Source organism: Cryptomeria japonica, chromosome 5 (assembly GCF_030272615.1).
Source record: "Cryptomeria japonica chromosome 5, Sugi_1.0, whole genome shotgun sequence".
In the NCBI taxonomy this organism is placed as follows: Eukaryota; Viridiplantae; Streptophyta; class Pinopsida; order Cupressales; family Cupressaceae; genus Cryptomeria; species Cryptomeria japonica.
Window position 1 is genome coordinate 625,421,970 of NC_081409.1, and position 26,106 is coordinate 625,448,075.

The 26,106-nt window shown below is 36.5% G+C and overlaps 1 protein-coding gene across 7 annotated transcripts in view; it reads right to left on the reverse strand.

Moving 5' to 3' along the window:
- The window catches only part of LOC131055065 (pentatricopeptide repeat-containing protein At2g13600), a 32,668-nt gene extending 7,576 nt beyond the window's left edge, over window positions 1-25,092 (reverse strand). For 2 of the 7 annotated variants that reach the window (XM_057989691.2, XM_057989695.2), the window contains exons 1-2: window positions 22,630-25,092; window positions 11,760-12,122 (exon numbers count right to left, since the gene is read on the reverse strand). In XM_057989691.2, the coding sequence (XP_057845674.1) occupies window positions 22,887-24,815 (1,929 nt within the window). In that variant the 5' untranslated portion in view covers window positions 24,816-25,092 and the 3' untranslated portion in view covers window positions 11,760-12,122; window positions 22,630-22,886. Of the gene's footprint in view, window positions 1-11,464; window positions 11,529-11,759; window positions 12,123-22,629 lie in introns of all 7 variants that reach the window. The other 5 variants (XM_057989697.2, XM_057989694.2, XM_057989696.2 and 2 more) reach the window with 5 other exon arrangements.
- Between the last annotated feature and the right edge of the window lie 1,014 nt (window positions 25,093-26,106).

A 26,106-nucleotide genomic window follows, 5' to 3' on the forward strand; every position in this document is an offset into this window, starting at 1 on the left:
TCCACCAGGAGTGCGGACTATAATGCGGACAACGTTGAGAATGATTCCACGCCTAGGTCGATTTTCCACCAGGCTGTTTTGTGACAAGTTAATACGGATTTTTGTGCAAACTCTCAGTCCATACCCAAGTCGATTTTCCACTGAGAGCAATATGATGAGTTTTGAGTCTGGATTTTCATCCAGGCTGAGGTCGAAATTCCACTAGGGAGTGTTTTTTGCAAATGAAGTGAATTTTTGTGTGGATTCTTTATCCATGCCCTAGTCGATTTTCCCCTGGCCTATTTTATGTGCAAGTTTGATGAAATTTTGTCGAGATTTTTATCCCAACATGGGACGAATTTCCCCCAAGAGCATTTTAATGATTTTTAATGAATTTTTATTGGGATTTTTATCCCAACATGGGGCGATTTTCCCCCAAGGGTTAATTTTGATCTAAATTTTGAAATATTTTAAATAAGTTGACTCCAAATTTAATTGTTTTTACAAGTGTTGACAATTATTTAAAAATTAAAAACAATTATTTAATGACTTGCAATGTTTTAAAAAATTAAAAAATATTATTTCCCAGGCAAGTTGATTTTTCCAACACAAGTGTAAAAGTGCAAATGTTTTATCCCACATTGTTTGTGTGATGAAAACTCAAGGTGAAAACATGTTTAAAGAGAGATGACCAACATTAAAATATCATTATATTTGTTGAGTGTGATTGCTAAGTTGCTGATTTGGGTGATTTTCTCTAGCTGGGCGATTTTGGTGAAGTGTGTACTTGACACATTTGGAGCTGAAAGTTATTTTTGTTGTTCATTTCCTGCCTATTCCTAGCTGGGCGATATTTCTTGGCAGCCATTGGAACAAGTTTTTTAGAGAAATTTTCAGATTTGGGAGGTGGCGCCATGGCTGAAGTTGGGCAATTTTATTTGGGAGGCTGATTCCTCCATATCTTGATGAATTTTGGTGATATGTTTTTAGTGTTAGGGGGGCTGCCATTATTTTCAGACCTTGTTGGGCGCCATTGCTGGGAATGATTTGACCTCCATTGTTGGCTGGGAACACATTTTCAGAATTATTCTTCATTGCCCAGCTCATCCACACTAAGGCGATTTTGGTTAAGGGTTGTTTGGAGGATTTTTCAGTGCATTTTCAGGGGCTGCCATTGTTGTTACAATCTGAAACTCCATAGCTGCAGGTTGTCTTCAGACTAATTTTCATTTCCAGCTACTTGCCAACTTGGAAAATTTTACTTGGGTGTCATTTCTTATGAGTTTTTTGGGCATTTGGTGGAGCTTCCATTGCTGATCTAAGTCTGAAACTCCATTTTCAGATTTGTCTTCAGACTTAGATATTATGTTTACCAGCCCTTTGTTTGTGTCCAAATTTGACAAACTTCACTTTGGGAAGGTGAAATTCATCAAATACAGGTGTTTCCTATGACTGCGACAAGTTTAAATGACTGATTTATTGAAGTTGCAGGTTGTCTTTAGACTTTGGGCAGCCATTGTTGGACCTTGGAAGGGTGTCTTCAGACTTTAAGAACTAAAAATCAGACTTTTCCACACCCTTTTCCAAGCATTTTCAGAATTGTGGTATACTTCCGGGCACCATTTTTGACATTTTTCTGAGTATACTAGGTTGTCTTCAGATTGAAACTTCATTTACAGCCACATAGTTGTGCCCAGATGTGACCATTTCTGAGTTTTGAAGGTCAAAATAGTTCAAATGCAAGCATGTGACATGGCTGTGACCACTTCCAGCCATTGATATTCATCATTTTCAGAGTGTCTTCAGACTTTTTGGAGCCATTTTCAGACTTTCAGAGGGTGTACACAGAATTATGAATCAAAAAATTGGACTTCAATACACCATTTTCTGAGTATTTTCAGGCATTGGAGGGTGTATTCAGACTTTGTCCTAAAAAAATCAGACTTTTATTACAACTTTGATATAAAAAATCAGTCACTTTCTGAGTGTTTTCAGACCTCCAAGCGAGATTTCCAGACCTGGAAATTCATTTTTGGGCTCCAAATACTTGATTTTTTGAGTTTACATAGGTGTCTTCAAACTTAGCAATGATGATCAGACTTATCCTAAGTCTGAAAATTGGTTTTTCTTAAGGAAAATCTTCCAGACTTTAATCCGGATCCAGAATTGGTGTTACAATTTTCTAAGACTACCTATCACATGTTGGGACAAATGTCAAAAACAAAGTCCTGATGGTGTCCAGATTTCCACTCAATGGAATGGTGATCCAGTCAACACAAGATTTTCAAGGACAATGAGTCCGGATAAGGGTCGGATTTCCACTTCAGGGCGGAATTACAAAGGAAGGAAGTTGTCCAGATAGACATCAAATTTCCACCAAGTGAAGAATGGACAAGGATAATGCGGATGGTTTTGAGGAATGATCAGTCCATATGTGGATGAATTTCCCACCAAGGTTGAGGTTAAGTTTATCATACTAGTGTTTGATTCAATGCTTATTTGTTTTGTAGGACTGTTATGAGGAAAGGAAGCATGATGATCAAGGCTTGAGGTGAAGGAGAATGCACGCAATGCGGATAAGGAAGATCAATACTTCAAAGATTGGATGAGGATTTCCGGATAGAGATTCCAGAAGGTGAAGATGAGGACTAGATCAATCATGAAGAAGACTTCACTTTGATGGTGAACAAATGAAGGAAAGAAAGTTCAAGAAATGAATAGAAAGGATTTTACATCAAGAAATCCAAAACTACATCAGGGAATTCCAATATCAAAGTGCGTCAAGGAAGGAAATATTTCAGGATTCCAAAATTGGGAAATTTCCCAAACATAAGGAGGGAACAGTTCATAGAATTCCTTAACATAAGGATGGAATGCAAAGTATCATAAAGGATTCCAAACATTGTGAAGATGAAGAATGTACAAAGCAAATTGATTAAGTGTGCAAGGCAAGCTGAGGTGGCATCCTAGTCACCATCTGTTCAATCAAAGGGTGCCAAGTCAACATTCATTCAAGGAGGGAATAGGTGACACATGGCGCTACATCAAATATTATTTATCTTACCTACCCTCGTTTCTTATTGGCCAATGTAATGGTGGTTGTACAAACCCTAATTAGGGTTTTATCTTGTAATCTTGGCCGTTGATCTCAAATCAATCTGAGCCATTCATTTCTTTGGAGGCTCTATATATGCCTCCTTGTCTCTCATTTGTGAGGGAGAGTTTTTGTAGAATTGTTGGTATATGCTGCAGCTATTTGAATCAGAGTTACCTGGGGACGCGTCCCCGACCTGAAAAACCCCCGTCCCCGTCCCAGGGACGTTTCGGGGACTTGGGGACGGCCAGGGGACGTTTCCCCCCATCCCCAAATTGCCCTGTTTTTTGAGGGGACATCCCCGAAACGGGGGGACACCTACCCTAGCTTTGGGGGACATCCGTACGTCCCGGGGACGGCTGGGGACAGCTGGGACGTCCCCAATCCGTCCTGAGGATGGCCAAATGTCCCCCATTCTAAGGCCCTTAAAAAATATTAAAAAAATTTAAAAGTTGTATTTTTAATTTTTTATTTAAATTTTCTAATAAAGGCCCCTTATTAATTCAAATTGTTATTAAAAATAAAAAAAATTAAAAGATAACATTAATTAAATTTTAAATTATTAATTTAATTCATAATTTTGACAATGAAACTATATGGCAGCAATATAGCCTTTGGGCATTTTGACACAAAGATTAGAAAATCTCCAAACTCGGCGAGTCAATAGAAAAATAACACCCAACACCTTTATTAAAATGCCCCTTGACCCCACCTTGGGGGCGCTGCCCCCAAACCCCCATTGAAAAATATGGGGGGAAACTGCATCGATAGAAGTAGGGAAAATTAACCTCCGAGTCTATTGATATGCATATTGACAATGTGAATGAATTGAAATTCTGATTTATGAATGAATAATTGCATATTGTCTATTGAATATTAACAATGTTGTGTGTTCAGAATTTACATTCTAAAATGTTTTCAACTTTTCATAGTATCATACACATGCTATATCCATGTTTTATTGTTTTCATATGAATATAATGTATGTATGCATGCTTTATCCATGTTTTCATATGAACATTTAGAATTTTGAAATTTTCCTATATATTTTAAATTTTTCCTATATTTTATATTGCCATCCCCCACCGTCCCCAAATTTGGCAAAAAAATTTGTCGTCCCAGAAACACAATCCGCCGTCCCCGTCTCGGAAACTCGAGGTAACTTTGATTTGAATCATAATCATTGTTCAATTGTTGGTGATTTTGCTCTTCAAGTGTTGTATTTGCATTCATGGTTCTCAATTCCTCCAAGTTAGATTAGAATTTTAGTTTAGAATTTATTTTCATGTATGTTAGATTGAGTGAAAGATTTGTTGAATTTATTTGTGTGGAATCCTTAATCCATACCACTAGCCTCTTGCCGCTGGTAAGTGCGCCTTGTGTGGTCAACTGGAAATTTGAGTAAGCTTAACTTCAACTATTACGCATCCGTCAACAAGCATCAACTTGGATGGTGTCAACGTTTGATGGTGATAGACTGAAAATCTTTAAGTATACCTTAGACAATTGCACTAAGCTTGTGTCAATACCTGTTTGTGAGACCTCACCTAGTTTGACTCCACTAGATCCATTCATCATTTCCTACATTCCTAGGCTTAGAATAGATTTCTTGAACCTTATTCCTTTTGCCTTTTTTTAAATAAGTCTTGTTAGAATTAAGTCTGAAGCTTCATTGCCAAATCCTAAGTTATCGGCATACCTATCCTGATCCATGATAAGATCGAGCATTCATGTACAACGTAAGTCCCCTTGTGATTTCAGCATTATCACATCAAACCACTGAAATTATCCACAAGTCAAGACTTGACATTTTGTAACCTTGGAGTTGTCTCATTTGATCGCAAAGCATAGCATATGAGAGACTTTGTTCAAGAGAGGATAAGATACCTTGGTATTTTATTTTGTGTTCGCATGTGCATAAAAGACACATCAAAATGTAGCAGGTACCCAACAAGGTGCCCTGCCACGGCAAGCCCATGTCGGGCCCTGCTACAATACATAGCCCAAAAGCAGGCCGCAAGGTGTACCCACGTATTGCCATGGTCTTTGATCGTGATAGGGACAGGGACCCTGTCAGCCCTTATATATTTTTAAAACTTTTTTTATATTAAAGTTTATAAATAAACTTTTTAATTTTAATAAAAAATCTTTAATTAATTTTTAAATGTTTTTTTAATAAAAAAAGTTTAATGGTTTTAAAAAATGGTAAAAATTTTATAAAAAACGGTAAAAATTTTCAAAAATTCTTTATTATTTATAATAAAGTTTTTTAATCAAAAAAACTTTTAAAAAAATGATTGTGTTTTTTCTTCTTTATAATGGAGTTTTTCTCCAAAAATTTAAAGAAAAAATATTTTTTTCTTTATTGTTGTCAATAAAAAAATTTTATGCTTTTAATAAATGTTTTTATTAAGCTTTTTAAAAACAAATTTTCATAAAATAGCAAAATTGGGAGCAATTTTTTTTCTTGTCCACCTATAAACCTGTATTGTAGCATCTTCCAACTGGCAGCCGAGGGGGTTAGTTTGCTCCTACATTTTTCTTGGCAACATACCAATCAGAGGCATCTTCATCTACAATCTTTTACAGGGCATCTTTTTGGTGGCATCATCTTCATGTTTCCAGATTTGCACTTTATGATGTTGTATTCTCTTGCATGAGCTATGTTGTACATGCACTAATATAAAGTGTCATTCTTCTTTGTACCTTGTCATTGATGAGCATCTAGATGATGCTAAAGCAGGTGTCTCCATGCCTGATCTTCATCATATTGCAGTGAGAGATTCATCATCAGTTCTTCATCAACATCGATACCTTGTTTTGTCACACTTTGACATTCTTGGTGCAACATTGATTCTATTTCTTCCTAATGGGGAGGAATTTTGGTCAACATCATTGGACCATCTTTGCAGGAGATTCTACATTAAGGGGGGGCTACATTGTCTCTCTTCTTCTCTTATGGGGGGGACTTTTGCCTCACATGAGGTTTTGTTCTTCTCATTAAGAGCATTTTGTGTTCATCTCTCTTTTGGGGGGGTGTTTTCTCCCATTGGGTTTCTCTCTTTGTTCGTTTGTGAGATATTGCATTGCATTTGTACTTGTGTACCTAACATGGCCTAGTAGCCAGGACCCATCTTGCATTGTTATCTTGAGTCTACATTCCCCTAAGTTGCACTTAAGGGTGGGTGTTGATGCAAATTATGTCTAATAATTACACTTAAGTTGACTTAGGATAAAGTAATTTGCATATGAGACACTTAGGGAATTGTGCATCTAGGGAAGATGGTTGTAGGAGAAATTCCACCTTTTGTGGTGTTATCTTGTTATCACATTCCACCTTTAGTGGAATTATCTATTATTTCTCCTACCTACCATTGTATCTCATTGGACCACATGTCATGATTATGTGCTCTCATTTCCCTATGGCCTTTCCTTTATAAGCAAACTCATCTTCATTGTATAGTAGATCAATTTTTGCATCTTGATGAGAATGCAATTTGTTCTTATCTATCTTTGTCTCTCGTGTTGTGTTATTCATTGGCCTCTAGATCTTGGTTGTTATTGGCAAATTCTCGCACACAGATTCATTTCAAAAAGCTTGGGTTGCATTCATAGAGCTTGGAGTGCATGCAAACTATCCCATACAATGTATTTGATGGGAAATTTGTGCCATTTTATGTGATTATATATATATATATATATATCATGTATGTACACACACACATATATGTATGATTGCAATGGTCATATTTGCATTCCCATGCTAATTCCCATTTAGTTTTGGTCCCATTTTGATGGAATAACTTGTTAAATTCCATATCGACAAGTACCACACTCTTGTGCCAAGTTTGGCTCATGATCCGATGTTATGTATGTGTGCGCGCACACACATATGATTGTAATGGAAAAATTTGCATTCTCATGCCAATTCCAATTTAGTTTTGGGCCCATTTTGATGGAATGTCTTAATACAATTACATATCGACAAGTAGCACACTCTTGTGCTAAGTTTGGCTCATGGCCCAATGTTCACGCAAACTTTGCTAATTAATAGTGGAATTTGCATATCCATGCCTTTTGCCATTAAGTTTTGCATCCATTTTGAGTGAATGTATTGATACATGTACATATTGACAAATGGCACAACCTTTGCAAAGTTGGCTTTATTCAAATAGCTTTTACAATTTCTCATACACACACATCCCCAAACATTTATCCCCAGCTTATCCATACATAGTCCAATACATTATTCCATTTATACACTAATTATGTCTATTCCTGCACCAATCCCTATACATCTGTTACCCATCTGGATATAACATTTTCATGTTTTGGGTCATTTCCATAGACATGAGGTTAACTTCCATCCACAGATTTCACCCCTGAAAATTCACAGTTCAACTTTGTATTTGGTTGATTCCCACCCATTCTACTAGCCGTTTGAGCCAACTAAACAAGCCTTTGCACAATTTGATTCTATATGCTCATTACTAAGGCATTCATTAGTATCCATTTCACATCCTCTCATCCTAAGGAGCATATCACAGAACAACATTTGGGTTTGGTGCAGTAAAAAGAAACTAGATCTGCACATTCATCCAAGGAGCATTTGAACAGCTTAAGCTTGCTGTTTTTTATCCTTTACACAAGTTTTGTGGGTTTTAACCTAGGAGAACATCTCTCCTAGTGACATAACAGCAGTCCCCTAAAAGGCTTTCTAAAAACCTCCACTTTTCAGTTCAGAGCAGAGAACAAAGCAGACAAAGATAAATCAAGTAATCCAAAGAGCAGAGGTACACTGTGAGTAGAATCAGATCCACATGACCTGGAGGTGTGGACTCAACCAAGGAAAGAGCACAGGTCCTGCACAGAATATGAGGCATTATACTGACAAAGAGCCATTATTTCTCAAAGTGACAATCAAGATCCAAAGAATTCATCAGTATCGTTAATTCTCTGGTCCCATGCTAAGTACCCTTATCCCTTCCATTTTCTTTCCTTACTTTAGCATTGAATTCAGAATTACACATGCCCACAGAATACCAACTAATTAATCTATGATAACTTAATGTTGAGTTTCAATAGCAAGACTGAGGTGTGTGTTTTTTCATTTTTGTGCAAATAAGAATCTTATTTTATTATTTGAGTTGTCACCTAATATTTCTCCCATTTGCAAGACTGACAGTTAAACTTTGGAGGACAGACTATTAATTTACTATTTGGACTGCCACTTAATATTTTTCCCACTTGCAAGACTGATAGTTGAAGAATTCAAGCAAATTTTAGTTAGTATTTTTTGCAAGCACACAAACATATTGCCATCATAAAATTGGCCCAGGCTGCTATATTTGTAAAAAGAGAAATTTGGATATATGCGTGTGTTCCTGTGTGAGGGGAGGAGTGTGTTATTTTATTATTTGAGCCATCACCTAATCTTTCTCCCATTTGCAATGACTGGTAGTTAAATTTTGGCAGAAAGACTTATTTTAATAATCACCGAATATTTTTCCTAGTTTGGCAGAAAGACTTACTTTAATAATCACCGAATATTTTTCCTAGTTGCAAGACTGACAGTTGGATGGTTTATGCAATTTTTGGTTAAAACTTCACCTAAACATCCAACAGCCAGCTTGGGAATTACAACTACTGCATCAGGGAAAAATTTTAATAAGTTTTTTATTAGATAAGAAGGGATTTTGAAAGTGCCCTGATCCCTTGTACAAGGATAAAGATGAAGCATTAAGCCCAGCAAAACACCAAACATCAGTTACAAAATAACAAGGCAACTAGAAGCAAGGCAAAACAAAAACTTACAGCAGCCCTGCCCAAAGATAGGGTAGACCCACCCAAAGTCAAGGTGGTTTGAAAAAAATGCTCCAAGGAGCTTTTCTTTAACTCAGAACTAGGTTCCTTCTCCCCAAGTCTAAACTTCTTGAGACAAAGAGGCGTCATAAAATCATTGGCAGGACCTTCCTCCAACTCCTTCATAGAACAATCCATAGCAGGTTTCCTTTTAATATCAATTTTTTGAACCTCCTAAACAAAGGGAAAAGAAGACTCCATAGAAGCAGGGATTTGATCCTTCATTTTCCAGACAAAGTGTTGTTTCTTATTTTTCAAGCAAGTGGTGGAGGTATGCCCCACTTTACCACAAGAACGACAAATAATTGGAGAAACCTCAAACTCAATCTGCTGCACCCAGTTACCAAATTTAGAGGCTATGGTAATATGAGTAGAGAGCACTTGGTTTTTCTCCACATAAACACAAAATCTAGCAAACAACAACCACTTCATGAGTTTGCAGACATTATTTGTAATGCAATATTGCCCAAAAGAGTTGGCAATAATCATAAAAATGTTTTCATTGCAAAACTCCAAAGGCAGCCCTATCAAACAAACCCAGACAGGAAACTTGAGAGTTTCCTTTAGAGGGTTAAAACCAGGACACCAACTTCGAATATAAAGACCATTCATGCCAAAAACCAATCATCCAAAATCCTAAAACAGTCCACACAGGAAAAGGAAAAAAGAAAGAAACCATTCAACATTGCAATTACCTCAACCTGTCCACTATGCTTCCATATCCGAAGGATCCATCTTCGCATCGTATGGATATTGGGGCGATTACCACAAAATCTCCCTACAAGCGAGCTCCTCAACCAAGTCACTGACTCATCCAGAAGAGCATCAAGAATAATGAATTCAATTTGTCCTTCCTTCATAACCATAGAAGGCTCACTGAAACAAGAGCAAAACCTTTGTCCCAAAGAAAACTTGGGGGACAGAGCATTCATAGTAGTTGCCTCAATCACCATAACACAGGGTTCCTTCCAACTCTTTGGGGAAGGGACAACAACAACAACAAGAGGGGAAGCAGCCACCATCCCTCCATCTTCAAGACTAGAAACTTGCTCCAAAGCAAAAGGAGGAGCAAAAGACCAGCAATATTCAGCTCATCTCTGCCATGAGAAGAGGCAACCCCATAATCAGCCCCCACACTGTTCTTCCAAGCATTCTCCAAAAAATTTGGGGTTTAAGGAGGACAACAAACTGCTTCATCCTCCACTATCTCAGACACACTCATTTTCTTCCATAGAAAAAGGGCAGGGATTAGACCTATCCACAAAACTATGATTTGATTTGGAGTAACTCCCAAGGAGAGTGCGAGAAACCCTTTTCAACCCCAAAAACTTACAACCATCAAAGGTTTTGAGAACTAAACTCAAAACCCTCTTTTTCTGCAAAGGGGATTACTATAGGGCTTCCAAAAGGAGCTCATCCTCCTCATTGGACACATCAACCCCATCAAAAGGGGAGAAACCAAGAACAGACGAAGGGGAAGATAGATCTTCTTCTTCCACTGAATCAAGAACCTCCTTGCTCCAAGAAGAATCCCACAAGGCCTCCAAATCTTCAAAAAGACCCTCAAAAAAAGAGGAGCCAACGATCGGGTCTGCCACAAAACCCTGGGGAACCTCCTCAACCAAGCCCTGAACCAAGGCATCTGCATGAACAACATCTTTGCACACCCAAGAATGGGCGTAGACCCCTCTAAGAAAACGAGGAAGAGCTGGGCCAAACAAGATCCCCTGCAACGCAACCATGCCTACCAGACAAACCAGAGGAGCTCTCATTAGCAGCATAGACACTAGCAAATGGACTGCCAACACCACCTCTTAGGTCTTCATCGTCAGAACTACCCTTACCATCGCTGAAGCAAGGGCAACCAACAGCCCTAGCACCTGCACAAACTCCGACCCTTGCTTGTGCACTCCCACCTTCATTCGCCATAACTAAATGCTTTCTATTAACAAACATATATTGTTATTTTACAGCCTAAGCCAGGGACTAAAAAAATCAAAAACAAGATTTAATATTACAGAATGAATTTTCTATCAAACATAACAACTTTATAGGCCACTATTTGAAAATATTTTTAACCACTGAATTTAATTTTTTAACATTTTATATGAAGCTATTCAATTAAAAGTCAAAAAGAGCCCATTAAGATATATAACAATATTGCCTACATATTCCAGAAATGGAATTGTGGAATGAAAGGAGAGGCAACTTGTGAATGGGGACCGGGAAACAACAAAGACATGGGAAGGTGGTGACGCCTAAACTTGCTAAGGCATTTCAATTTTAATTTGATTTAGATATTAATGTCTGCTAATTACAAGAAAATATAATTTTTTCACCCATTAGTGTGCTTCAACTTATCATGAAATCAAGTGCAAAAATACAATGCAATCCTTATTACAATCAAGAGATGTATTAAGAATACGAATTACAATAAAACTTTGGCATGAATAATGAGTGGCAAAGTGGATGAATTTATTTAGACAGTGACAAGCTTCATAGCTTAAGCAAGGACTTAAAAATCCTTACCTTACAACTTAGGTGGGATGTGCCAACCATGGTCTTTTAGAGTTCCTAATCTTAACATCACCATCTAACAACAAGAAAATAATGTTGAAAATCTGGCCCCTTTAAGTTGGATTCTATGGAATAAAAAGCCAAAATTGTAATAAAAATCATACAATTATTAATTATAATTGTTAAGTAAAAAAAATTCACAAAATTCAAACAAAAAGTTAATACTGGTGAGACAAAAAAAAAGCCTCTGGCACAAGTATTATACTTGAGAAATAAAATCCTAAAGAGTTGGCGTAAATGAATATACCTTGGAAAGCGACATTTACTTAAAATGCAAACTTTCTCCAACATCACTGGTAAAAGCAATGGAGGCTTAACAGCCATTTCCATCCTGAAACAAAAAATACTAAATAAAAGAAAAAAAGGAACCCTAAATTTATCTTCAAGCTTTGACTTAGATAATAGAAAAGCATGCCCAAACCATGCCTCACAACGAAGATGAACTCAGAACTGACCTTTGCAAATTTTTAAGTGATAAAACGAAACAAGCAGTGCTCAAGATTTTAATTTGAAGCCCATTAAAAGCACTGACAAAAGCAAGATACATGAATGCTCTGTAAAAATCCTGAACCTGGTGGCTGATTCGAGCTGCAATCCAAAAAAACTTGGCCTGCATTGGCATGAAATGACATTTGTTATGAATCCCAACCATGCAATTGACAGGTTCTTTTTAAATAATGCAGTAAAATTCTGTACCTGGTTGAAAAAATTTAAATCAGACAGTTACAAAAGAAAGTGAGACAAAATTAAATGAGCTTGTGGCAATGTCACTTTAAAATTCACTAGTTTTGCATGTTTTATTTTTATTTTTCAAGTATAATGCATGAATGTATAGAAATGTAGACAACGAATTTACTTTAAAAAGTTCACTTAATAATGAGCTATTGGCAAAATCAACAAACGCCATGCATGGGCTAAATATCATTGGAGGATATTTAGTGAATATGAAATCAAGTCAGGCCCAAGGGATACTTCATCATTGCTTTTGCCAATGAAGCATACTGCAAAAGAATATTTACAGGGAGGGCCTTGTTCTTACAAAACGTATGACTGAAATGTTGGCATACTGGATTCAAACCACAAGAAGAAATGTCATCCAAGGTATTAACATGAATAAGACTTTATGCCCTACCTCACAAAAAAAAGTCAGAAATTAGAATATGTTTCCAAATTGAGCAAATTATACTAGACTTTCAGTAGAGTTAGGGTAGATCAGACAATCCCAGAGTCAACTCTAATGAACATTCTTTGTTGTAGATGTTGCCATGATTATGGTCACCTAGCCAAAGAATGTCTATTGCCAAGAAAGGACAATGCCATGTAGCACAAGGTGGAAATTGAGAAGGAAACTAAAGATGGCTTACAAAAACCCAAGAAAAAGCATATGCTCAAGAGAAAATGGGTTGAAGTGGGACAAAGAAAACAAGATAAAAGGAGAAGAAAGGCTGAAAGCTCAAAATGAGTATATGTAATAGCTTGAGAGAAACCCATGTTTTAGGCCCTAGATGAAGATTCAAGCAAGGAATAAGAGATAATGAAATGTTGTGAGATAAGTAATAGAAAAAATACAAAAAGGGGATGCTCCTCTCAAGGATCCCAATGGAGTGACCATGCCAGTGCCTAGAAGAGTTGCCTTGGTTTCCAATGCGTGAGGAGAATGAACCTCATGCACGCCACAAAAGGGAATCCATAGAGGGGATTGGCTATTCTCTCAACAAAAAAATGCACCTATGACCATGATACATGCATTCATACCATGCATGGTCAGTCAAAAAACGTCAAAATATCATTTACTTGCAAGTAGATCTGAGCCACTTCATCAAGTAGCAGCACTGCCCAAGCAACAAAGTTGGTTGAGTCATGTGCTAATAAAATGCAGATCACAGGTTCAATCACAGCTACATTGCATAATCAAAACACTTCAAAAATATTCTTAATTATTTTATATGTGTGGGACTTAAGTCTAGGCCTAAGCATGTAAAAATGCATGTGTAAGGGATGATCATAGGTGCAATTTCTATAGATAATAGTTGCTTCCCATATAGAGAGGAGTACTCAATAAGAGGAGAAAGAGATGTCATAGAAGATAAATATTTAGTTTAAGGAGTGCATCACAACCAAGAAGGAAAAATGAACAAAATAATCCATTCTCAAGCAAGAAAAAGGCCTACATGTTGAGCAAATTAAAAGAAGGGAAGAGACTATGGTCAATCTTTAGAATGAAGCAATAACACATTGGCAAATGGCTCCTGATCACTTCTAGAGAGGTGCTTGAGCAAAACAAAAAACATAGATCCCATTAACAAGAACCATCTCATGGAATTTTAGGGGTTTGTATTTCCCAACCACTATTCACTAAATAAAAGGTTTGGCAAACAAAGTGACCTAGTATTTCATTGATACAAGAAAAGGTTATGAAGAGATCTCCAATGAAATATTTGTTGCAATGTGACTAACTTTGAAAGTGTGGAGGTTGAGATCCAACCATAAGGTCTCTTATATCTTTGAAATCTTAAATAAGTCAAATGTGATATGGTGAGTTGAAACAAATACTCATATGAAACTTGCAAATTGATGAGAAAATCTCTTAAACGGATTATATCCTCACAGATTTCCTTATTAAGATGGATCAACGAATGTCAATCCTTAAAGCTTTGTGGATTCAAACATCTACAATTTGGAGAGAAAATGGATTCTTGGAGAGTATTTCAACACCCTCTTGAAAGTAGAAGACAACAATGGAGGGTACCCCATTAGATTGGAGAACTACTAGGGCCTCTAGACGTTTGTTTTAGCACTTGGGTTCTTGGATATAAAAAATTCTTAAGGATTCTTCATGTGGAACAATAAAGACTTAGGAAGGATCACATAGCAAAAGAGGTAGATCATTTATTAGATTCAACAAGCTGGATTGATGATAGTTTTGTATTGAAAACTAAATTCATCTAGAGTGGAATCCCATATCATTGGCCTCTTTTTATTGTGAATCTAAGAAGACACTACCATGGCGAGTTTCACATTTGAGAAGACATGGACTAGTCATTCCTATTATGAATGTCATCTTTTTTAACAGCAAAGTTAAAGGTGCTGAAGAACAGATTTAAAATCTATAATGTCTTCTAAACAATCATCACAATCAAAGCAATGCCAATGGGTAAGATTTCGGATATCCAACAAAGAGTTCGATAGACATGAATTAATAGTGGGTTGATAGAAAAAGATGAGGCTTTGGTAGAATGTATGAGCTTTATAAACACAAGGAGACCTTTTGGTGGCGATGTTTAAGTCTGAAATGGCTTTATGAATGAGATCTGAAAACAAATTTCTTTCATAATACTATGCTAGCATGGCACCAAAAGAACAAGACTCTTCAATTATAAGGATAATGAGAAGATATTTTTACATCCCCTTGAAATAGAAGAAGATAGCTAGGATTTTTTTCAAATTCGCTCTTCTACAAGAGGCAAAAAAGAGATCATAGGGAAGAGATCCTTGTAAAAAATCCTTGTAAAAAAATATTCATAATTTGTTCATCGTCCAAAGTAATCAAAGGTGTAATCCATATTTGGAGGAAGAGGTTAGAAATCACTCTTCAATTTGAAAGGGAGTATTGCTCTAGGACTAGATGGATTCCCACAACTTTCTTACAAGACTTTTGGTTCTTGATGTAGTGGAGAAGTCTAGAATATTTCAACAAATATTGAAGAACTTAACCTTTTATCTATTTGATCCCAATATCCTTAGATGCAAAGCCTCTAGAAAAATTTTGACCAATATATGTAAATGGTATATACAAATCATTTCCACGATTCTAGTGATCAAGATTAGAACTTCATTGCTTCGAATTATTTCTCAACAATAAGGAGGCTTAGTCAAAGGTCATCAATTATTGGACATGATTATGATTATTCACAAGGTAATCCATTCTTTGGTCTTAGTGGGAAAAGAGTAATGCTCCTTAGCCTCGATATCTCAAAGGCCTATGATAAAGTCAATTAGGACTTCTTAGATCAAGTCATGGAAAAAGTTTAGTTTCTCTATTGACGTAAGGAATTGAGCTCATGCTTTCTATTTTACTCTCTACTTCATTCTAGTTAATGAATCTCCTCAAGATTTTCTAATTCTACATGAATATTAAGGAAATGGAATCTCCTTTCTACCAAGTTATGCATTTCATGGTAAAAGCTTTGGAGTGCACCATTCAAGTCAAGAGATAGAAGTAAAAGTTGAGGGGAGATTATCCATCCTTGTGGAGGAGGTAGTAGCTCCTATGAAATTTGTGAACATTATGCTAACCCTAGAACCCAACCTAAGACATGTAACAAGATCAAGAAAATTCTTAGGACTTATGAATCTGTTTTAGGCCAAAAAATGAACAAAGATAAATATAATGATTTTTTTGTGATCATGCTAGCAAGTCAATATGATTTTTCCTATTGAATTCAGTTCTGAGTGTGCATTTTTTCCAGATACATATTTGGGGATTTCATCATTCAAAGAAAAGGAAGAGGCCACCTTATGATTACTTATTTCCCAGAACAAGAGAAAGACAACAAGGTGGACTAACTCTTGAAAATTCTTTTGCAAGGAAAGTAACCTTTATCCAATATATTTATTATTATCTACTCAAGCCCAAATTATTTCTTTATTCTAAGGTGGCAAAATAGAATTTTAAGGGAAATTTTTAGATGGATGTGAAAAATTCTTTGGCAAGGGAAAAGTTGATGAAAGAAAATTTTCCTTGTGGCCTAAAAAAAAATTTGCCTACTCAAAGCTCTAGGAGTCTTGAGTATTAGGAAGAATAACTTTGCCAACATGACATTAAGGGCTAAACTGGCCTGGTGTTACGCTAATCCTTCAATAGGTTGAAGTCATGTTTTGTTAAAAAAAGTACCTAGATAATGTGCATCCTTACAAACTCTTTACTGAACCATCTCTCGCACTTGTATCAACTATTTGGGACAATATATGCATGTTAGTGTGATTATTTAGAAGGTACTTTATATAAGTCGAGTTATGGGAAGAATACCCATTCTTGGGAAGATGCTTGAGCTAGATAGCTTTGGTTGCTTTTGCAACTTCAATACTCCCACACTAAAAGATCCAAGGCCAATATGAAATGGGGATAAAGATAAAAGACTAACATATGCTAAAGAAATACATCTAAAGGGATGTGGAAGGACTTGAAGCCACTTCAACACAACCACAACCCTCATTTGGCAAATTATCTCTAACTACCTCTCGCTCCAATTTGCATATAAACTTATATGGGGATTCAAAGGATTAAGGGATTAAATTGTCAAGGATGGATATCTCATGCTTTCTTAATTAGTCATTCCAAGCCTTGGCCCAAAAGAATGGTTCTTCTTTGGATAAGAGTTTAAGGCAAAACAATGGTGTTTCTTTGGATAAGAGTTTAGAGTAGAATGTTAACAAGCAAGCATCTTAATAAAAAGGTTTTCATGGACCTATAAGATGTTCATGTCTAGAAAGTGAAAAGGGAGTCAAAGTAGCACAATACTCCTTTGTCCTTCCTTGGGCGTGCGTATCTCCATATCTGAAATGGATATGTATCTGATATGGCCCGGATACATGTCAAATATTGTACCCATGTGTGGCCAAAAAACCTTGATTTTCCAACCATGCCAGGTACTATGTGATTTGATTTTATAAAAATTTGATGCAAATCTTTCTAAATTTAATCTTAAAAAAACTTTGTTCATGCCTTTTTTTTAAAAAAATTGGTATAAACAAAACCTACACCAAATGAGAAAGGTAAATGAAATGTTTTTCTATTTCAGCGACCCATTTTTTGGGGTTATCTTCTGATGCAACTCTTACCATTTTTGCATATTGTAAATTGTTAAATCAACTTATAATTATTTATGTAGCAATTATGTATCTATATTGCTTTTTAAGTAAAGAAAATCTGATGCAGTGGTAAAACAAACCCACTCAACAACCACCTGAAACACACTTCTAGAACTATGCAAATCTGATTTGAAACAGCAAATATTAAGAAACAAACACCAAATTTGAGTAAACAAAAACTTGAGATTTTTATATTAAAACTTTAATCAACTTTTCATTACATAAACTTGAGCCTATTGGCTTCAAATTTCATTATCCCAATCTGATATGTGTCTACATATAGACCTGCAACAAAATGTATTAACAACAGCAATGGCTTCTTGAAAGCCTTCCTAATGGTTTCTCTCAAAAATCTCACATACCAAAAACCAATAATTAACTTTCCACACCAAAACTACACCCAGCTCTCTATCCTTATTCCTAAAATCTGAAGTTCTCCTTGTTTCAGAATGTTGGCATTTGCATGAAGATTGCATTAATGATATGTTATGTTGTCACTGATGTCAATTAACCGGTAATGATATTGTTGATATTGTTGTAATATTGTTTTGTAACCGGTAGGAAGAATTTGTGGAGTGAACCGGTATTGCTATATATTGGAGAGTTGAACCGGTAACCGGTAAACCCTACCTGTTGTTTTTGATAAACCCTAACCGATTAAGTTTGGTGAATTGGTTATATTGGTTTATGATCTAATGATGAGCGAAAATGCTTATGACACGTATAATTATTGTATGAAGACAATTTCAAGTGATTTTGGCGAGCTATTGTAACGGTTTTTTGTCTAGGGAATGAGCAAGTATATTGCATATAATGCAAAGCCCGTGATGAGTTACTAAGTTCGATAAAGCGGTGATCAAGGAGCGATCAAGGTTTTCTTGATTGATGTGGAGAGATTGCTATCCTTACTAAGTTCGATAAAGCGGTGATCAAGGAGCGATCAAGGTTTTCTTGATTGATGTGGAGAGATTGCTATGTAATCTAACGGTCATACTTGAACCGACTTGTTTGTAATCTCTATGAGAATTAGGTTTTTATTGTGTTACCGACCTAATTGATTTGTTTATAAGGTCGATGAAGTTGTTTAGTTTAAGAGTTGGCAAAGAGTTGGCAAAGATCAGTTGAGTGTGTGGTTGCCGAACCAGATGATGTATCTGCAGTTTGAGTAAAGGTAGATAGGAGCATGAAAAGGATCTGATCAAGCAAGTGTAGTGCTATTCAGACAGATTAGCAAACTCCTGTTGTTTTCTAACAATTACAACAGAATTGAAATCCCCAAACCGGGTAAGCTCTAACAAGCTTCGTACTATTCAAATCCTCTAACAAGGTGATCCATTAGCTTGGATTTTCAAATCCTCTACCGAGGTTACTCCTTACAAGGTATTGCTTCTAACAAGGCATTGTAGTCAATCCCTTAACCGGGTGGTTCCTAACAGGATCAGTTCTTAACAGGACTTTTGTAAAGCTTTAACAAGCTAGGCTCCTAACAGGGCAAACTTCTATCTTGTGAGTCTCATCTCACTGTGGTTTTTCCCATTTGGGTTTCCACGTCAAAAATATTTGTGTCAAGTGGTGAATGTTTTTGTGGTTATGTTCTTATGGTTGATTTACTTAACTACTTTGATAAGTTATGATAACCGGAAGCATTGAGAAATGAAGTTTGTTGGCATATGAAAAAGCATTTGGATGTTTATGAGTTTGAAGTTGTTTAATGTTAATTTGTTGTAACAGTCAACCAGTTTATCTTATGAGTTTTTATCTTGATAGTGGTATTTCATTGATAGTTCTAAGTTTACTTTGAGAGATTGATTTTTGAGATTGGTGAAGTTTGTATCAGTTTTTCTATCTACTGATTCAACCCCCCCTCTCAGTAGTTGACCGGATACTTATTCTTTCATCATACCATCACAGAAAACATTGCCCATAAACAAACCAAAACAAAAACTCCCAATACTGATACTGCCTTCCTCCCAAAATGCTACCACTACCCCACCTCCCAAAATCCACTCAAAACTCTCTAAAACAAAAACTAACCCCCACACTCCTCCCCAAGAATCACATTTGCTAATTTAGAGTCTTACAGTAGGCTCCACTACTCTGAGGATGTCAGGCTTATTCTAAAAATACTCCCCACTACTAACAAATTAAAGAAAAGGCCTTAAAGAGCTGGCAACAATTCTGACTCCTGCTGAATGACAACTGGATATTTCAAATTTGGTTCTTCTTCAACGTGGATGCCCTGCATCAAAATGCCCTCTAACAACTTAGAAAATTGTGTTAAATATATGTCTATGTGTTTTTTATTAATGTTGTATCTGGCTGTATCCATATTGGGAGTCTTAAAAAATGATCGTATCCGTATCTGTATTTGTATTTGTATCCGTGTCCATGCAACTTTGATCATTTTAACTCAAAAACCCTCTCTTGAATGATACTTTTGGATGGTAAAACTGATATAATGCAATTTTTAGGCCTCTATGACCTAGTGCAGCAACAAAATGAATAGTCTACAGCTGCTACAGACCTTCAAACAGCCAAATAAAATTGTGTAGGGTCTTCTGCAAAGTTAGCAAATATATGGATAAAGAAATGCAAATCACCCTCCCAAAATGATAGTACAACTCCCTTATTGACTGTTGCAAACCTGAACGGCTTCCAGGATCTGCAAATATGACTGGGTTTGTAATTAATGTTGTATGGCCGGAAAATAAAGCTGATAATGATGTTTGGCAGCTGGAACAACAATATTTGATCACTGGTGGAAAGTGCTCCTGGTGGTGCGGCGAAAAGAACAAGGGCAAGCATGAAAAAAGCTATTGTGGCCTCTTCCAAGGATATCCCTAAGCTTAGGGATAATATTAAAGATTTGCAAGGGATTAGCGGAAATTTGGCTAATGCCCTAAAAAACATTAAGTAATTTGTTTTCTGTCTCTTTTCTGTTATGGTTGGATGTGGCTGGTTTTGTTGGGTTTTTTTGCTGATTTTTGCCCATAACTGTGTTGGTTTTTTGACAATTTGTCTTTTCTTGTTGCTTTATGCTATTATCTTTTAAGGAACTTTTGTAAAGGGTTTCGGGATCCCTTCAAAACCCGCTTTTCCCGTAATCAAAAACAATATTTGATCACTATTAATCCTCCAAATAATGGTGCTAAATTGGTCATGATGTACAAGGGCCCAAATGATGTAAATCAGCAGCTGATATGACCATCACAAGGTTGGAAATGATAGGTTTTGCTTTTCCAAAGTGTCACTCAAGTTGTATGACTGAAAATTAGACTTCTGATGTTGGTACAGCAACAAATTCTTCATGGAGCTGGAAACCTGCAAATAATGTCAAATCTGATCCAAACCCTCTAAAGATTGATGGAGCAGCAGCTAGGGTTTGTCAAAATGGTGTAAACTCCTCAGATCCAACAAATAGTTATACAAATTTGCTCATAAAAAATTCTGAAATTGCAGTAGAAACCTCCCAAAATGATGTGTCAACAAAATAGCAAATATTTATTTGCAAACTAAATCACCCTATCACTGGAATCTTGTGTGAATCTCACGAATCAGCAACAAACACTGTAGGGCCTCTGCAGCAAACTGAATATATCTTCAAATCCTCCACAAACTGGCACAATTATGATTCCCAGATAGAATCACCCAAGATTGGAAGCAAGGCTTTTTGTCCATGATCTCAAATGTGGAATTCAAAAGGGTTTGCGTCCTCTCCAACCCCAAACAAACCAAGGGTGAAAAGGGTTTTCACCCTTGGATGCCTAATTTGAACAAATTGCTCAAATCTGAAAATTGGATGCAAAAGGATAAACTGAATGATCATGCAATGAAGAAAATAGTTCCTTTTATAGTTGTCTTTCCAGCCCTGCATTTATTTAATCATTTACTTTTAAAGTTATTTTGCGTCCTCTCAAACCCCAAACAAACCAAGGGTTTTCACCCTTGGATGCCCTAATTTGAACAAATTGCTCAAATCTGAAAATTGGATGCAAAAGGATAAATTGAATGATCATGCAATGAAGAAAATAGTTCCTTTTATAGTTGTCTTTCCAGCCCTGCATTTATTTAATTATTTACTTTTAAAGTTATTTTCCGTCAAGTATTAAAAAAAATTGTTATATTTAAGTGTATAAAAAACACTTTTTAATTTATTAAAAAAAATGTTATTCAAGTTGAAAAAATATCATTAATTATTTAAATCCAAAAAAAGGGGACAAGACACATTCCCAGAGTTATTTTAGGCATCAGTGATCATCTCTGGAACAATGGTTTTGACCAAATAACTTAAGACTCTTTGGGCAAATCATTTGCAAGTAATGGTCCTGAACCCTACCAACTATTCAAGTACTTGCCCAAGTAAAGACTCAGAATTGAGATGGGCACTTCACAACCAATTATTTCGAGCCAATCAGCAGGCTCATTTAGTTTTATGTAAATGTGATTAAACCAACAGAAATCAAATTTAGGGAGGTGGAAGGTTTCCTCCAGAGTAGAATGTAAGTGCCAGTTGCAAATGTCTTGGTTCTTCAATGACTAAGATGATAAGCATAAAATCATTTTCTACTTCCAAGACCTTCAGATTTTTGCTCTAGGCATATCTGAGACCCTAACACCAGCCCAAAAGCTTCAGCTTAGTTCTTTGAATCATGGGTAAAACTCTTTGCAAAAAGCCATTCAAAATTCCATCTTGCATTGCTCAGCTAACCCTTGGAAGTCTGTCAAATCTTAGCTCTGTCACACAGAAATCGAATGGATGGGTCAGGGGAGAGAGGATGATCATGAAGGGGAGGAAAGATGGGGGTTGTGTGGAATCATTGTGTTCACAAGTTGTCATGGATTAACATGATGTAATGAATCTGGGCATGAACCCTTGAATTCTAGCAATTGGAATATTTTTACAGTAAGAAGGCCTATGCTTTTTGTTTCCCTATCATGCCACTTTTCTACTTTTAATTTCATATCTGTTTTTCTACAGCTTCACTCTCTCACACAACCATTGAGATTTCAGCATTTGGGACAAAACTATTTTATCATAGCAACAGTTCTGTTTTATATTCCTGCAGAATTTTACCCTAGTATTTGTTCTGTTTTATACTCCTCCAGAACATGGTTTCCACGATAGAAACCATGGTTTGGTTGAGAAAAATAATCAAATCCTTCATAAAGCAAAAAGGCCAAACAATAAATTGGTTAGCTCTTTTCTTTTATTTGAAATCTACCAATGATTCCTAAAGGAACAATACCTGTAATTGAAACGATGAATGTGTTTGCTGTCCCTTACAATAATTTGTCGACAACTAATTTTGTAGGTGAAATTGATAGCTGTGTGACAATAGACGTACTCACTCAGGCTTATGAAAAAATTAATGAGCATTCCAGGAAGTATACTGATAAGCCCAAATGCAGAGGCTACATTTCACTGTGATAGCAAAATCTCTATTCCTTGACTTTTTCCTCAACATCACGTAACAAAACATGTGCCAAGCACAAAGCCTGCTCTCTATACCATTGCATAGATTTCCTCTGATAATGGGTGCGATGTGTTTTCAGCAACAAATGCATAGAGCCTGTTTTTCACATGAATCCAACTGCACCCTCGCTGCGTTTTCAGTCCCCTGTCCTTCATCAGTTTCCTTGCCTTTGCTGCATCTGGCCACCTATTGGCTGCAGCATATACGTTTGACAACAGCACATAGTTTGAGGGTTCCTCCGGTTCACATTGAAGAAGGTGTTCCGCTGCACGTTCTCCCAGCTCCACATTGGCATGAATTCTGCAGGCATGAAGTAATGCTTTCCACACCAAAGCGTCAGGTTTAATATGCATGTTGTTGACAATGTTTTCAGCTTCACTTAGTTGTCCAGCACGGCCCAGAAGGTCAATCATACACGCATAGTGATTAGTTGTTACTAAATTAATATATTCCCTTCTCATTAACTCAAAACAAAGACATCCCTCATTCACTAGTCCTGCATGGCTGCATGCAGAGAGAACATTTAAGAAAGTGATTCGGTCTGGATTCATGTCTGCCTCTATCATCAATTTAAAGAGTTGGAAAGCCTCCTTGCCATTCCCATTAATGGCATAACCAGCAATCATAGCATTCCATGAGATCAAATCTTTAGAAGCTATTTGATTGAAGACAAGAGCTGCATCATCTATACTTCCACATTTGGCATACATACTGATGAGAGAGCTTTCCACGCTCAAAACTGACTCATATCCAACTCCAACGATATGGGCATGCAGCTGCTTTCCCAATTCTAACATTGCTAAGTTCGCGCAAGCACTTAAGGTACTTGCAAAAGTGAATCTATTGGGCTTAACGTCTGTCCACAGCAATTTCTGGAATAATTTTAGAGCTTCCTCACAATAACCATTCTGAATATACCCCACAATCATCGCAGTCCATGACACAACATCCCTTTCAGACATTCTATCAAACATTCGATGAGCATCTTTCATGGCTGCACATTTCGCGTACATATCTACGATGGCATTCCCAACAATGTAATTTGTATGAAATCCAGCCTTGATAACTTGAGCATGCACCATTTTACCCTGTGCCAAAGCTGCCAAACTCCCACAGGCAATCAAGACTGTCAATAGGATAATGCTATCTTGCTTCATATCTTCTTTCTGCATTTTACAAAACAGTTTCAGGGACTCCTCGGCAAATTGATTTTGCGCATATACTCCAATCATTGTAGTCCACAAGACTGTATCTCGCTCAGGCATTTCGTCAAACACTCGGCGCGCATCTCCTGTTTTTTCACATTTTGCATATAGATCTATAAGTGCACTACCAACAAAGGCATTAGATTCAAAACCAGTTCTAATAATGTATCCATGCAACTGTTTTCCTGGATTCAAGGCAGAGAGGAAGCCGCAAGAGCGAAGAGTACTAGGAAATGTAAATTGATCCGGCTTAACGCCAGAATGTACCATCTGGCAGAATAAATTCAGGACCTTCTCCTTTAACCCATATTGATCATACCCAGAAATCATAGCGTTCCAAGATACCACATTTCGAGTGGGCATTTTGTCAAACAATTGATGAGCAGTCTTTAAATTTCCACTTTTGGCACATGATTGGATTAATCGATTCCAGTAAGATACTTCATCTCGTTGGGGAGTTTTGTCAAACATATGGCGCGCATCCGTAGCATGACCATTATAGTGGATCAAACGTTTCAGGTAGCTCATATAACTATTAGCATTGAAATGGGTATGGCTTCCCAAAGATCTTGAAGGGATAGAATTCTGCAACAGATGAGCATACGTTCTAAAGTTTGTGTGAATTTTCCCACTATTGCTTGAACAGTTTGTTAGATAGACCTGCACCCTTGGCTGTCTCCGGTTCAAAACCTGTGTAAATCCAAGTTGTATTTGAATGTAACATGAGCAGCTTTGAAAAAATTTGTCTCTCATCGATTTACAACAAAAGGATTTTAAAATTAAACTAGGATATGAAACAGAAGTACGAGGTTATGAAATTGTGGGTGACTCTTTTTTTTTTTTGCGGGGGGTGGGAGATCCTTTATCTAAAGAGAAACGACGTTGTTCGAGTTTAGATTTGATATGTGCATGCAAAATGTGATTTCAATAAGCTTTAAGGATTTAACGGAATCTTTGAAGACAATCAACGCTCGGAAAACGGCTGCAAGAAATAAAAGATATAAACGAAGATATAAATTGAAAATCACAACACAGTTGTATTATGATTTTCCATTTAATTAATAAATGAAAGAAAACTGTTTAATCAGATATATTTTATATATTGCATAGACGTTCTCATATAAACATGGGAATAATAGACAGCAAGGAGTTGATTTCAACTGATTCACAAGGTATTCAGTTTTTAATGATTATGTGGTATGATGAAGAGTACAAGAGAACGGTTAAAATTTGAAAAAAAAAAAAAAAAATATTAAAAATGGTGAGATTGAAAAAAAGAGGATTAAATGTAAACAAGACAAAAAGAGTCAATTTTTCTTAGGAGATAGAATTCAAGAGGATTTTGGAAAGGATTGCAACAAAAAAATGCAATTAAAGATAATACTATCATAAATTTACAAAGGCTAGAATATGTAAAATTGTTGTAAGGGGGAGTTCAAGATAAAGACATCCCCCCAATAAGCAATTCAATGGCTAAACTTTTCTCCATAAAAGACATAAAAAAGGTAATTAAAAATCTTGTACTAGGTAAACTGTGGGACAGAGATGGCTTACAAACAAAATACATAAAGTGGAGTATTGAAGCTCTCGCACCACACATCAAAAGAATATGTAATGGGGTCATTGAAAATGATTTTTTAGCAAATTGGATGACTAGTGGCATCATCCCCTTGCTTGAAAGTGGCAATGTCAACAACCTTTCAAACTATTGCACTATAATGATCAATCCTTTCTTCAAAAGGAGTAGAAAAAGATAAGAGATGCTTGAAAAAGAGTAGAAAAGGAAGGAGAGATATGGAGAGAAATAGGTACGGAGAGAGGGAGGGAGGGAAGACCTAGATAGGGATACAAAGAGGGGTTGGTAAAAGATAGAGAAATGGAGAGAGAGAGAGAGAGAGAGAGAGAGAGAGAGAGAGAGAGAGAGAGAGAGAGATGCTTAAAAACAGAAGAAAAGGAAGGAGGGAGAGGGAAAGAGATAGGGAGAGAGGACTCAGAGAGTGATAGAGAGGGGTTTGAGAGAGAGAGAGAGAGATCCTAAAAGAGG